This window comes from Octodon degus, unplaced genomic scaffold, assembly GCF_000260255.1.
Source record: "Octodon degus isolate 3935 unplaced genomic scaffold, OctDeg1.0 scaffold00005, whole genome shotgun sequence".
In the NCBI taxonomy this organism is placed as follows: domain Eukaryota; kingdom Metazoa; phylum Chordata; class Mammalia; order Rodentia; family Octodontidae; genus Octodon; species Octodon degus.
Genome location: NW_004524581.1, coordinates 26,368,921 through 26,383,471, shown reverse-complemented (window position 1 = coordinate 26,383,471; position 14,551 = coordinate 26,368,921). Strand labels below are relative to the sequence as shown.

Sequence of the window (14,551 nt, the reverse complement as noted above, 5' to 3'; positions counted from 1 at the left end):
GAATCCCTGGCAATCCTCTTGCCTCAGCCTCCCAAGTGCTGTGATGACGGGTGTGGCACAGTGGCATCCTCCATCCTATCCCCTCTCTTCTCCTTCTTCATCGGGGACAGGGTCTCCCCGTGTAGTTCAGGCTGGTCTTGAACACATTATGTAGTCCAGGTGGTCCTTCACTTTGTAGTGATCCTCTTACCTCAGTCTCCCAGGGCTGGATGACAGGACATAATTCAGCCCCTAGCAGCATTTTTGCAGACATGTTGAGCAACCCTGCGACAGCCATGTGTCTCTGAGCCTCAGTGGCCCCTCCAGGCCACGGGAAGACGCTACATTTCCTCCCCTGCTCCCCTGATTGACAATTAGATCGGTGTTCGGGAAGAGTGAACCATGGAGAACAGGATTATTCACACAAAGCCATCATAACTGAGTTTGCCTAACGGAAGCGAGCCGGGTAGGTGTTGACTCCAGCCATGAACCACAGCTAGAAGGGTACAGTGGTGTCACTGCGGAGTAATAGACCATCCTGACACACAGGACGAGGCAGTGGCTGGGGGCTTCTCAGGGCTTCGTGGCGGGAGAGACTGGTGCCACTGGGCTGTGGGCTGCTGTTGGGGTAGCCGGGCAGCTGGGTGTCTGCACGCCTGGCCTCTGCCCCACCCCGGGCCCAGGCTGAGCTCGTCCCAGCCGACAGAGGCCTCTCAGCCTCCGAAGCTTCACGGCTCGGCTTCTGCCACATTCTGTCTCCAGAACATGGCACAAGTGCCCCAGATTCAGGGAGAGGGGGATTCCACTCCACATGGCAGTCCCAGAAGCAGCCTGGGGTGGGGGGCTTGGAGCCGTGACCCCAGGGAGCCTGCGGTAAACTCCTTGCAGGCCCTGGTCCTGCACAGAGCCAGCACCCCCAGCACCGCCTGACCGAGCCTGCTGCCTGCAGCTCTGCTTGGGGCCTGGTGACCTTGCTGGGGCAGTGGAGGACTTGTGTCCTACTCTGACCACCTCGCTTTGCTTCCTGCAACCCTCAGCCCCTCCCTCTACCTGTCCTCCATTCAGAGTCCACTGACTTCCAATCATTAAGGCCTTAGAGAAATTCAACAATATATATTTTATTTTTTATTTTTTTTTTTGCGGAACCGGGGATTGAACTCAGGTCCTTGTGCTTGCGAGGGAAGCGCTTATTCCACTGAGCCATCTCCCCGGCCAACAATATATATTTTAAATTTTCATGTTTTTTTTCTTTTTTTGTGGAACCGAGGATTAGTAGGATAAGATCCACCTGCCTCAGCCTCTCAAGTGCTAGGATCAACAACCATTAAGCACTGCGGAGCCCTGCAGCCCCTACACCACGTGCCCCAAAGTTCTGTGACCCAAGGTGGCGAGAGTGGCCTAAGAAGTGCTGTACCCTGCTCATCTTGCTTCCCGAAGAGGCCACAGGGCACCACGGCCTTCTGTGTGAGCCTGGGCCACCCCTGAGCCAGGGTGAGGGGCTCCCCTTTGCCACCTTTCTGTAAATGTGTTGTGCAGGCCCACAGGCTGATCTGGGGACCTGGACTGCATGCGGTCCCTTTGCAGGGGAAAAGCCAACCTTCCCGCCTCAGCCTCCCGGAGTGCCCGGATGACCAGTGCACACTATGCCTGGTTGCTTGCTGCTTTTACAATTTAGATCGAGAACAACGTGTGAGGAGAAAGCGCAGGGCACAGGCGTCCAGACCAAGGCCGAGGCTGGGAGGCTGCTGCCTGCGAGGAGTGGACGAGGCCCTGGGTCTGGTGACCCAGGCTTGTTCCTGGCTTGAGAAGGATGTCTGTGCTCCCAGTGTGTCCACAGTGCTGCGCGTGGGTGGCGTGGCTATGGCTAAAGCCCAGAGTCTGGAGACTTTGGTTTGCAGAGTTGCAGGGGTGGGCACGTCCTGTGCATTCCGTGCAGCCTCAGGTGCCCAGGTGCAGGCCTGAACTGACTCCCGTTTTTTTTTTTTTTGTGGAGCGGGGGATTGAACTCAGGTCCTTGTGCTTGCCAGGCAAGTGCTTATTCTACTGAGCCATCTCCCCGACCCCCCCCCCCACTTTTGTTTTATGGACAATGCGAGGGAGGGGGTGACTGGGCACGGTGGCCTCCAAAGCCCCGGTGAGCTCAGCCACTCTTTGATGGGCGTCGCGTCAGGGGTCTGGTCGGTGGCTTTCGGGTGTCAATACACCCACGGGGACAGCTTCAGGAGCCTGACCCTGGAGTCCTGCGGGGGCGGGGAGGCGGGAGGGCGGACACAGGGGTCACCACACAGTGCCCTGTGTGCAGAGGTGCGTTTAGGTGACTGAGGCAATGCAGGGACAGCAAGGACGAGCGGGCACAGCGGGGCCTCGGCTTGTTGCCTCTGCACCAGGGAAGCCCCTTTCCCACTGGGGCTTGGAGGCAGGAAGGGCCTGCAGGCGCGAGGGTCCTGAGGAGGCAGGAGCCGGGGAGGGGGAGTCCGAAGGGCAGCGGGGCCACATGGGCCTTGGGGAGGAGGTCAGCTGGCTTCTAACCAGCCACCTCCTGGGTGGAAAATAAACCCTGGAGTGGGACTGAGGGGTTGTTTTCTTTGGTCCTGGGCTTTGAACCCTGTGCCTCATACTGAGACAGGGTCTCCCTAATCTCTTAAGGACCTTAGACTAGGTTCGAACTCACCATCCTCCTGCCTTAGCCTACCAGAGTGCTGGAATTTTATTTATTTATTTATTTATTTATTTTTTATTTTTGTTTTATTTTTTAGTGTGTGTGGCCAGCTCAGCCCACCAGGGGGCAGGGCTGGCTGGCATGTGGTGCTGGGGGATTGAACCGCAGTCCTTGTGTTTTGCTTAGCTTAGCTTGTTCTAAGTAGGTGCTTTAGACCACTGAGCCATCTCACCAGCCCCTGGAATTTAAATTTAAAAATTATGTGTCTGTGTTGCTGGGGTGGTGACCAGCACACACCTGTAACCCCAGCACTCAGGAGGCTGATGCAGGAGGATCGCTGCAAGCAGGAAACCAGCCTTGGCTGCAGCGTGAGCTCAAGGTCAGCCTGAGCTGCATAGTGAGGCCCTGTCCCAAAAAACAAAAATATGGGGCTGGGGAGATGGCTCAGTAGAGTAAGTGCTTCCCTGGCAAGTGCAAGGACCTGAGTTCAAGCCCCGGTTCGGCCAAAAAATAAAAATAAAAATAAAAATAGCCCCCCAGTAACAGTCAAAATAATAATTGTGTGGAATATGACCACCAGGGGGCGCGCGGGGAGCAGATTATGGCCAGGAGTTCAGAGCTGGTGGAGGAGTCGAGCCTGAGAGGTTTGGATTTCACAGCACAGCTGCCGTGACTCCACCTCACCAGCAAAATCATTACTTTTGTTTTTTTAGACAGCCTCACTATATGCCCAGGCTGGCCTTTGACTCGCAGCAATCCTCCTGCCTCAGCCTCCTGAGTGCTGGGATCATAGGTGTGTGCCACCACGCTTGGTTTTTTCTCTTTTTGGAACCAAAGATTAAACCCAGCGCCTCGCACATGTTAAGCGGGTGCTATACCACAGAGTTACATCCCCAGTTTAATTTTTACCTTTTTCTTTTGAGATAAAGTGTCACTAAATTGCCCAGGCCAGCCTGCAGCTATAGATCTTTCTGTCTCAGTCTTCTGGGTAGCTGGGTTATGGGTCTGTGTGTTCATGCCCAACTCTCTCCTTGGAAAGGCCCTTCTGTTCTTTTATTTACTTATTTTTGTATTTTTAGGGAAGGGTCCACAGGGTGTTCAGTGTCTCACTACTAGATCAGACTCGTAGTGATCTGCCTGTTTATAGCCTCCCAAAAGCTGGGATTGTAGGCGCGTGCCACCACGCCCAGTCTCAATTGCTGTCCCAGCACCCCCCACCCCCTGGGGGCGGGACTGGCATGGCAGGCCCGGGGGTTAAACCCCAGCCCCTGCACCTGCTTGTAGGTGCTTTAATCTGCACAACTATTTGGCAGGCCCTTGTTCTTTTATTTTTAAACTGTTAAAAGACTGACTCAGCTGACTAAACCACCTGCTTAGGCAGACCAGGGACCAGGGTTCGATCCCCCCGCATGCCGTGCCAGCCCTGCCCCTGGAGCATGCTGAGATAGTGATTGAGATTGGGCATGGAGGTACGCACCTATAATCCCAGCACTTGGGAGGCTGAAAACAGGAGGATCACTAGGAGTCTGGGTTGTGCAGTAAGACCCTGTACCAAATACATTACAAATAATAATATTTGAACTTCAGGCAGATGGCAAAAAACCCACCAAAAGCTCTGGATGCGGGTGCTGGGGCACCACCAGCATGACCATTCCCACGTGGAGTGAATTCCGTGCTTCAGCTGGTGCTGTCGGGACAGACCAGGGGCCTCCACCCCAAGAAAAGACTCTCTTGCCAGAGGGCAGTGGGTGCCACCCTGGGGCCACCTTCTGGGGGCCTCAATAGGTGACACTGAAGTAAAGGAGCTGATTCTGTGGCTAGGAATTCAGGCCCCCAAAGGCAAAATCTGAGGTCAGAAAGCAGGGAGGACCTGCCCGTGGGACTTCTGGGACTCGGGTGGCCCCCTGCCTGAATTCACAGAGCAGGAGACAGGGTGGCACCCTTGTGGGTGTTGGGGTGATGGGAGGGAGGAGGAGGTGACATTCACTGCGATGTGACCAGGGCTGCAGTGTCTGTGGAGACGCAGCTCGTGACCATGCTGTCCCCATGCACCCCAGTCACTGGACCGGACACTGGCCCACAGCCAGCTCTCCCCCAAAGTCAAAATAACCATGAAGGCCAGTGCTTTGAATCCACTGGGCCATCGAGGCAGCCTCAACAGCGTCCCTGAAGACCCTATGAAGGAGGACTCTGGAGCCGCGGCCGAAGCGCGCGGATGACAGGACCAGTGAGTCTGACTCCAGATGGGCAGGCAGGGCTGAGGCGACGTGGCCTCCATGAACACACTGAAGCGGAAGTGCAAGCTGTGTCTCCCGGGCCTGCCTCATCCGTGCTCCCCTCAGCACACAGGCTGGGGCGCCCGCCCCACCACGCTCTTCACCCCACAGCGCCCTGCCAAGAACCCAGGCAGCCTGAGTCCCCAGAACGCTGAGCCAGGGCTCCCACACGCCCTCAGTAGTTTAAACAACCCTGGTACCAGCCCTGCAGGGGCTCTGCCCAGATGGATCCTTCCCCGACACTGCAAAACCCCCAAAATGGCCATGTGAGGGGGGCCCAGGGGACCCACAACCACAGCCAAGTCCACACCTGACTCATGGCTGAAAGGGACAGGAATGGAGGAGGGGGGTGTGTGGCCTGCCCAGAAGACCAAGCTGGTCCAGGTCCTACACTGGGGAAGGCAGTGCAAGGCCAGGTCTTTGTCACCAGGCCCGACCAGCTCCCTGGAAGTGGGGACACTTCCAGAAGGACTGTCAGTGGTGAAACACAGAGGCCCTCAGAGTCACTAGGCCCAGGACACTCAGTGTCATCAGAGGACTCCAGGCTGAGGGCCCCCCAGGGGAGGTTGGGGCCTCCCAAGTCATGTGGTCCCTGCCAGGAAGAGCCCTAAACTCCACACATCCATCCCTTCTTGGCACTTGAGGGCTGCCTGCACCGGCCATCACATCCTGGTCCCACATCTCCAGGGTGTGGGTGGAATAAATGACCACGTGCTGCCTGAAGCTCATGGGTGAGGGATAGCTTTAGCATGGGGGGCACGAGTGACTGTGCAGGGACAGGCCAGGACCCGGGGAAGGGTGGCAGGAGAGTCTGCCTTCATTCCTTCCTCGATTTCTCTTCAGTGTGGGTAGAGCCTCTCATTCTTCCCTGGGATTAAGGAAGTGCCTGGTGAGGCTGGGAAAGGAAGGGCCTTGTAGGCTCCTCAGGGCCGCTGTGCAGCATCTGCTCCCCGCCACGCACCTTGGCCTCCTGTTGAGAGAGGAGCCCCGTGCAGCGCAGCACATGGTGTCTGCGAGGCTCCGAGGGCGAAGGAAATGAGCGCTGAGGCATGGCGCGGTGCCCGGTGCAAGGTGAGCGCTTAGCCACGTTAGCTCCTTCTGTAGCAGTTTTGTCGCTGTTTAGGAGCCTGCAGGCACCACACCCATGACCCCCATGCCTCAGCCTCTGGAGGGCCAGCGCTACAGACAGGGACCTCAGCGCTGGGTATAGGTGCTGCTCCGTGACGCCTCCCAGGTGCCTTTGCATGCAGGAGACGAGATGTAAAGCTTATTGAAATTCTTTGTCATTTTCTTTCCTACAGTGCTGGGGGTGGGATCCAGAGTTTCCTATCAAAGCGTTGCTTCGTTCCCCAAGGCAGGGTTGCCTCGGTCTCCCTGGTGCAGTGCCTCCCCTGGGCAGAAGTGTGGTTCAGCCTCCTGTGGCCGTGGGCAGCGCAATGGGCACCTTGCATTCCACTGACTGCCGCCTTCCTGGAATTGTAGCCGCGGGCTTCAGGGTATAGCAGGAAGTCGGGATCCTCACAGTTAGAACGCCAGGCGCTCGGAGCCTGGTCCTCACACCCCTTTTTAAATTGGGAATAAAGGGGTTGAGCCTCAGGCCTGGCAGAGCTGCTCAGCACCCCACTGCTGAGCCCCCCATCACCCCAACTCTAAGCATTTCCAAAGCTTCTTGCAAATTTGCTCCGGCAGGTCTCAAACTCTCCATGCTCCTGCCTCAGCCTCCAAGCAGCTGGGATTGTAGACGCCCAGCTTGCATGTATGATTTGGATGCCGACTGCTCTCCTCCCTGCCCACTGCCCACTGGAGTGGCCACGATCCGCCCCCGTGCTCCCCAGACTGCCTTGTGGTCAGCTGCTCACAGCCACCAGGCAGCCTCCAGCCCCAGACCTTGGCACCTGCTGCCCCCAGGATGTGCCTCCCTTAATCTTTCCTCTGGGTTGATATTTTAACATCTTCCTTAAATGCCCTGTGGGAGGGATGTGGCGTTGGCAGAGGCAGGTGACCTGCCAGGCACAGGTGACTGTGTCAGTGGTAGACAGTGCCTTGTCCAGGTCAGAAATCACCTCTGTGGATGGCTGGGGACAGCTGGCACCTGGCGCCCTCTGGTGGCCTCTCTGGAAAACGCAGCCTCTTCTGCCCACGGTGTAGGCTGGGCTTGATCTTGGGATCCTCCTGCTTCAGCCTCCAGGGTGCTGGAATTCCCAGTAGGTGCCACTATGTCTGTTTGGGGACTGTGGCTCTTGATGATAAATAATCCATGGAAGACGCCAAGCTCGGGGCCGCCTGATGGGGTTGTTATGATGACCACTGTCCACCCAGATCCTGCCAGGTGCCCCATCCACCTGGGCATGCTTTCTCCTTCACCCCGTACTCCAGGCTGCACCTCAGACCCTGCTGGGTGCCCCTGGAAACACCAGTGCCTCCCCCAGCCGAACCAAAGAAGCCAGACACAGCACTGGGTGTTTTTAATTCTAAAGTGGACTTGTGTCTGTTTGTCATCTGAATGTCCTTAGGGCCCAGGCGACAGCCCACTGGGACCCAGGCTATGAAGCAGAGTCCTAGGTCACCCAGATGTTCCAGATTTTGGCCCAAGAGCTGCTTCCACCGGGCAATCAGTGATCTTTGGTCCCTGCTTCTGGAAGGGACAGATCCACGCTGGCTCAGTGGTGAACCAAGATGCATGCAGGGTAGATGTCAAGGCTGGGTCACGTGATGGCCCAGCCTGGGGCAGGGCGAGGTGGGAGCCGGGCCGGTCAGTCGGACAGCACAGCTGTGTCAGCAGGGATCACACCGCCTGCCACCTGCTCCACCGCCTCCACCCAGCGGCCCTGAAGCTCCTCTGTCTCAGCCCTGAACGTGAACAGCTGGCCCGACTGCCGCAGCTGGAAGGCGCGAGGGTCCCCCTGCGGCGCAGCTGTCACCTGGTAGCCCAGCAGCGGAATGGAGGTGAGTGCCCGCACGTCCTGGGGGAGAGAGCAGAGCAGCTGCCCAACGGGGGCTTTGGGCTGTGGCCCCTGGCCTCTATTATTTATGTACAGAAAGGGTCTGCTTAAGTGGTCAAGTGGCCCAGGCTGGGCCCAAGCTTGGGATCCTCCTGCCTCAGCCTCCCCAAGTACTAGGGTTACAGGTATGTATCACTATACCTGGCTTAATTAAAGGCAGCTTCAGGGCTGCTCGCCCCCAAACCCTGAAGGTGGGCAGTTGGCGAAGGGACTGGAGGGGTGAACCCACCTCCCACATGGCTCTGCAAGCCCCTAAACCTGTCTTCCGGGGCCTCAGTTTCCCCGCCTGACAGGACCAGGGGGTACACGGAGGACGGGTGTTACCTGTGGGGCTGCGTAGACATAGAGCACGAGGGGGTCATCCCGAGGGATCACGCACCAGCTGCGGCTGCCACTCCGACCCCACCTGTCCCCAAGCAGCTGCAGGAAGCCGCTCATCACGCTGCCCTCAGGCCCAGCTGCAGCTCCTTTCTGAGTCAGAAGGGGACAGAGCAATGTGTGGGGTTGGGGTGACCACAGCAGGGCAGAGGGTGGCCAGGGCGGGCGGCCTGAAACAGGCTGGCACTTTCCCCATCTCTAGCATCCACCTATCCTTGAAGGGGGCTGTGCTGGTAGCCAGTGCCTGGGCCCACAATGGATATGGGATTTGGGGTGCACTGTGGGGCCCCCAGAGCTGCACAGGTGGCCCTGAGTCATTGTGTGTCAGCTGTCTGGACCTGGGTCTCCTTGGAAAAGCACAAGCAAGCTGGAGTCTGCAATCTGCCTGCCCGGAGCCTCTGTCCCCTCCTGTGACGGCGCCAGGCCACAGGGCGCAGGTGGTCACGCCTCCACCGGTGGGCAGAAGAGTCTGTTTGACAGCATGTGGCTGGTAGGCTGCCTCCATGTGGGGACAGGCCCTGTCCTGTCAGGCCTTGGCAGGGCTCGGGGCTTGGGCCTGAGGGCAGAGATGGGGGACTGGGATGATGCGCGTCCCCTTCACAGCCTCACCTGCAGGATGCCCCGCCTCCGGTCCTCACGGTCCTCAGGAAGCACGCGGCCGGTCAGGAAGGTGTAGCACGCTGTGCACACGCGGTGCGGCTGGCCCGGGTCATACTGCAGCTCAGCGCGGTAGTCGGAACAGCGGGCACAGACGACCTGCGGGGACTCCGGCCTAAGGTGCTGCCAGGCGAGGTCGGCACCCGGCCAGGAGGAAGGAGGAACAGCCCGCAGAGGTACCGCATGGCTGGCCCTGTGCTGGCCGAGGTCACTGCAAGAGCTGCTTCCCTCTGCCCACCCTGTCCCTCGTAGCTACCCAGCTGGCATTTGCAGGTGTCGCTCAGCCAGGAGAGAGGCTGGCTGCCCGGTCAGCTGGTGGGGAGAGAGGCAGCGGAGGGAGGAGGCACCGCCCAGCACCGCCCCACCCTCCAGGTACCCGTGGGGCAGGCGGGGGAGACAGAAACTGGCACCCAGGTCACTGGGACGGTGACTCAGCAGCAGCCAGGGCCCGGAGCTGCGAGAGTGGAGGTCACAGGGCAGGGGCAGGCTCGTCACTGGGTGTGGGCTGGGGACAAAGCCAGGGCTTCCTGCAGCCAGGCAAGTGCCCCGCTGAGGTCCCTCCCCAGGCCCACACAGTTTTTAAATTGAGAAATAGAAATTAATATAGGGAATAAATGCTCATTTTTCTCTCCTGCCTCTACATTTATTATTACTATTATTATTGTTGTTGTAGGTCTTATGAAATAATGGGCTCACTGTACAGTTCAGGCTGGCTATGAGCTCCCTTGGTAGCCCAGGCTGGTCTTGAGCTTACAATGACCCTCCTGCCTCAGCCTCTTGAGTGCTGGGATGACATATGTGCCACCATGCCCGGTTCACACAGTGGTTTTTAATAAGTCACAGGAGCTGCTTACAAAGTTGGGAGCATGAACGGGCACAAGGCCCCGGCCACCCGCGAGGGCCGTCTTCCTTACAGATGTGGAGACAGTAGGTGACTCGGGGGCGTAACTGTCACTTGCATCTAGATGCAAGGGTGCCCTGGGTCATGTATGTCCCACTGCAGTGAAACACAGCTGGGGACACCTCCTGTCGCTGGGGACATAGCACAGAACCCCTTGGGTGCCCTGTGGAGGGCTTGCAGGGACAGGCGCAGTACTCACGTAGCCGCAGGCTCGGCAGTGGTGGCGCCGGCGCGTCAGCGCGTTGAAGGGTTCCTGGCAGCGCATACACATGGTCACCATCTTGTCGCGAACCCATTGTGGGGCCCGGAGGCCCAGCTCCTCGGACGGCAGCTAAGGGGGGAGAGGGGGAGGGGGCGTGGCCTAAGCCTGTGTTCCCTCCCCACCTCACCCTCGGGGAGGCCACTGCCGCCCCTGCACTGCCTTGGGAGTCCCACTCCCCGTACCTCGTGCTCCTGGGCGGCGCCTTCTGGCCCCTGGGATGCAGCCCTGAAGGTCTCGCTCCTCCTCTCGAGGTGGTCGACGGCCGCCTGGCAGGCCTGGGGCACAGGGTTGGGTGTTGGCGAAGATGTATGGGCATCTTTTTCACGTCCACCCAACCGGCGCCCCACAGTCACTGTCTGTAGCTCCAGGGTGGCCCTGGGTCCCGGGCACGTGCCAACCCGGAGAGGATGGGGGACGCACCAGGCAGGGCCTGAGTGCGTGCCAACCCAGCCATGTGGGGGGTGGGGTGGCTGGCCGTACCTGCATCCAGGACAGCATCTCCTCCTGGGACCTGCGGGAGGCACTGTGTGAGGCCGGTGGGCTGTGGAGTACTCGTCCCAGAGTCCCTGGTGTCCCCGCGTCCCCACCTACCGGGCCTGCAGCTCCAGCGTGCGCTGCCTTCCTGACACCAGGAAGCAGTGTGGGAACTCAGAGTCTGGCAGCGGCCGCACCTGCAGGGTCAGGGTGGAAGGGAGGGCGGTGCCCGTCAGCCTGGCACCCAGGGACCAGTCACATTGGTGCACAGGGACAGGGAGTGCGTGGCCTGGTGGCTGGGACCTGGTGGTTCCTCTTGGGGCTGGTGAGATGGCTCAGTGGTCTAAAGCACCTACTTAGAACAAGCTTAGCAAACCACAGGGACCGCGGTTCAATCCCCCAGCACCACATGCCAGCCAGCCCCGCCCCCTGGTGGGCTGAGCTGGCCACACACACACACACACACACACACACACAAATAAATAAATAAATAAATAAAAATTAAAAAAAAAAAGAAAGAAAGAAAAGGGTTCCTCGGCCAGAGAGATAGCTTTGTGGCATAGGCACCTGCATGGCAAACACAAGGTGCTGAGTTCAATCCCTGGTACCAAAAAAAAAAAAAAAAAAAAAAAAAAAAGTGTTCTTCAGGGAGGTTGGGCTGTACTGCCATGCCTTGGATACCCAGGAGGGGGCGCTGGGCGGCCGCTAGAACAGGAACCACATCCCCCAGGAAGGCCCAGAGATTCTTCTTGGTGTTGGGCTCAAACCCTGGGCCTGGTATCCACTGCAGGCCCTTTTTTTTTTGGTGGAACTGGGGATTGAACTCAGACCCTTGAGCTTTCCAGGGAAGCGCTTATTCTACTGAGCCATCTCCCCAGCCCCCTCATCTAGTCTTGAGCTGGCAATCCTCCTGCCTCTGCTTCCCAGGGTACTGGGATGAATACCATGCATGCAGCTTCAGGACAGGGAGGGAGGCTCCAGGTGGGGGCCTCGGCCTCCACAACCCTGAGGCTGCCCCACACTGGCTGCCTCTGGAGGGACCAGGGCCCCAGAGAGTCAGGGCTGGGGGACAGGGATGAGGGGCGAGGCGCTGCTATTGGGCCAGGCCTGTGGACATGGACACACTGGGCTTGGTGCAGAATCCCGGTTGGGGCAGACCCTGGGCTGCAGCCCCAGCTGCAGTTGGGCTCAAACCCTATCATGGTGTGGCCCCAAGCAAGCAGAGTCCCAAGGGCCCTTTGGCTCTGAACGCTAGGGGGGACGCTCGCACGGCTGGAGCGTGCAACCTGCCACCTTCCCTTCGTGAGTGATGGCCCCAGGGTAGGCAGTGTGGGGCCATTCCACAGGCTTCGAAGTATCTTAATTTGTGATACTGGGACTTGAACCCAGGCCCTTTGCACTGAGCTACATCTCTAGCCCCTTTTTGAGACAGGGTTTTGCTAAATAGATAAGCTGCCCAGACCAGCCTCTAACTGGAGATCCTCCTGCCTCAGCCCCTTGGCTTGCTGGAATTACAGGTGTGTACAACTGTACCCAGCTAAAATTATTTCTAAAAGATTACAAAAGAAAAGGGCTGGTGAGATAGCTCAGCAGAGTAAGCACCTGCTTAGGCAAGTGTAAGGACCAGGGTTCAATCTTTAGCACCACATACTGTGCTGGCCACTGAGTCCGGGTGTCGTGGCATATGCCTGTAATACCAATCCTGGGGAGGCTAAAAACAGGAGGATCACTACAAGTCTGAGCTGCATAGGGAGACTCTGTACCAAATACATTAAAAAAAAAAAAAATCCCCAAGTCCCCAGGAAATAGCACAGCCCTCCACTGAGGCCAGTGGGAGGCTCTGAGGGGAGGGTGCAGTCAGTGGGCACCATGACAGCCTTGTCCCCATCCTGGCTCAGGAGTCTGTGAGCTGCCCAATGGGGACCCCTCTGCCGCCCACGCCCCAGTCCTGGGCAGCGTGGCACAGGACCCACCTTCATCCCTGACACGTCGATGCGGGTCCGCACCTGGAACTGGGCACCCACCTGCAGGACCCGGGGTATGCAGTACAGCAGCATGTTGTTGAACTGTGGGGGACATGGGGTGATCCAGGCACCATGTCCCCTCCTGCACTGCCAGGACAGCTCACGAGCTCCCACGTGACAGGAGGGGCAGAGGATAGGAGGTGAGGAACCACCAGACTGCCCCAGGACTCAGGAACCGGGGCTGATGGAGATGCAGGCCTCCGAGTGGGACTCCTTCCGGACCTCAGGGGAGCCTCTGGCTTTTGGGGGTGACTCCGGCCTGTTTTGGCCTGGCCTGGGCACCATGGCCTGGGCACCCTACCAAGAAGAGGTAGCGCTCCATGGGGTCACGGCGGCGAGACGAGATCTTGAGCACCGGGCCCTCGCGGAGCAGCGCGTTGGAGGGGTCCACGATGTCGTCGTCCAGGCCCAGGCGTTGGTACACGGCCCACAGGTCCTGCAGCCGCTCCTGGGGGCGGTGGGGGCACCCTCAGCCAGAGCCTGGGCCTGGAGGGCGGGCCCGGGCTGGTAGGACCCTCACCATCTCGGCGATGGCGGCGTTGGCATGCTGGGCGGCTGCAGAGATCACGTCCAGGGCCCCTGGAGACCACAGCCCAGTTCAGGCCGGTCAGGCAGGTGGAGATGGCGGGGCGGCCTGCTGGGGACCCTCAAGCCACCCACGGGACCTTGGCGACCCACTGCTTCTGAGGGGGCCTCGAGCGTAGCGTCCGCCGGGTCCTCCCGAGCATGGGACTCGCGCGGGCCGCGCCTCCCCGGGCCCAGTGCCCCTCCCCGGTGACCGCAGCGCGGGTCGCGCCTCACCCTGCGCGTCTGGCCGGTCGGCGGCGCCGGGCGGCAGCTTGCGCTCGTACTCGCGCAGCAGCAGCTCGTAGCGCGGGATGCGCTGCACCGGCTCCAGCAGGTGGTGCTGCAGCGTCAGGCCGGCCGAGGCCTCGCTGCTCTGGGGCGCAAGCGGGAGACCGAAGGGCGGTTGGGGGTGTGGGGCGCCCTCAGGGCAGGGCCCACGTCCGAGCGCCTCCCGCCCGCCCCGCCGTGCACCTGGATGCGGGCGATGACCTCCTGGAAGGGCGGCGACTTCTCCGCCCAGGTGGCCAGCAGCTCGGCGGCCCGATCGAAGTTCTTCACGTACTCGCCGTACATCTTCAGGAAAGGGGCCAGCTTCTGGATCACGTCCCCGATGCGGGGCGTGGCCGTCCTGGGGGTGACCAGGGCAGGGAAGTGCTCAGCGTGGCTGCCTCTCGGACCCCAGGCGGGGCTGGGGCCAGCTGGGCTCTCTGCACCCCTAAGCTTGCAGATAAAGGCCTCATCCCGAATTCCTGACCAGGAGCCCCTCCCGGCCCAGCCCAGCAGGACGTGGCCTGGATGGGCCAGGCCAGGTGTCACAGACACAATGCCCGCACCTTGGAGGCTGAGGCAGGAGGACTGCTGAGCTCTCACAAAGCAGACCCAGTCTTCTTTTTTTAAAAAATGTATTTAGTCCAGGGTCTACAGGGCCTCACTGCACGGATCAGACTCAGTGATGTTCCTGTTTTCAGCCTCCCAAGTGCTGGGATTACAGACACTTGCTACCATGCTCAGTCTCAATGGCTGTCTCAGCGCCCCCTGGGGACAGGGCCCGCACAGCGCAAGGGATCAAATCCTGACTAGACCCAGTCTTGAAAGAAAACAACCCAGAGCTGGCCTCCTGTCTAAACTGCGTTCCCAACCACCAATGACTGTAGCTGCGCTCTCTGCGCCACAGCAGCAGCGGCGGGAGGTGATCTCCTGAACCGCGGTCCCTGTGCTTTGCTAAGCTTGTTCTAAGTAGGTGCTTTAGACCACTGAGCCATCTCTCCAGCCCCCCCTCCCTGTTTTTAAAAGTTTATTATGAGCAGATCTAAGCAATGACAAGCAGAAAGAACCTAGCAGTGGACCTCTCAGATAGCTGTTTCTTTCTTTC

General features: G+C 59.3%; 1 protein-coding gene across 1 annotated transcript in view; it reads right to left on the bottom strand.

The window, feature by feature from the left end:
- Window positions 1-7,353: 7,353 nt before the first annotated feature.
- Fgd2 (FYVE, RhoGEF and PH domain containing 2) overlaps window positions 7,354-14,551 on the bottom strand; it is a 12,389-nt gene continuing 5,191 nt past the window's right edge. The window contains exons 4-15 of the mRNA XM_004624439.2: window positions 13,651-13,807; window positions 13,414-13,552; window positions 13,133-13,191; window positions 12,914-13,060; window positions 12,562-12,654; window positions 10,706-10,785; window positions 10,595-10,625; window positions 10,297-10,389; window positions 10,052-10,183; window positions 8,904-9,050; window positions 8,241-8,387; window positions 7,354-7,877 (exon numbers count right to left, since the gene is read on the bottom strand). Coding sequence (XP_004624496.1) covers window positions 7,668-7,877; window positions 8,241-8,387; window positions 8,904-9,050; window positions 10,052-10,183; window positions 10,297-10,389; window positions 10,595-10,625; window positions 10,706-10,785; window positions 12,562-12,654; window positions 12,914-13,060; window positions 13,133-13,191; window positions 13,414-13,552; window positions 13,651-13,807 — 1,435 coding nt within the window. The 3' untranslated portion in view covers window positions 7,354-7,667. The remainder of the gene's footprint in view (window positions 7,878-8,240; window positions 8,388-8,903; window positions 9,051-10,051; window positions 10,184-10,296; window positions 10,390-10,594; window positions 10,626-10,705; window positions 10,786-12,561; window positions 12,655-12,913; window positions 13,061-13,132; window positions 13,192-13,413; window positions 13,553-13,650; window positions 13,808-14,551) is intronic.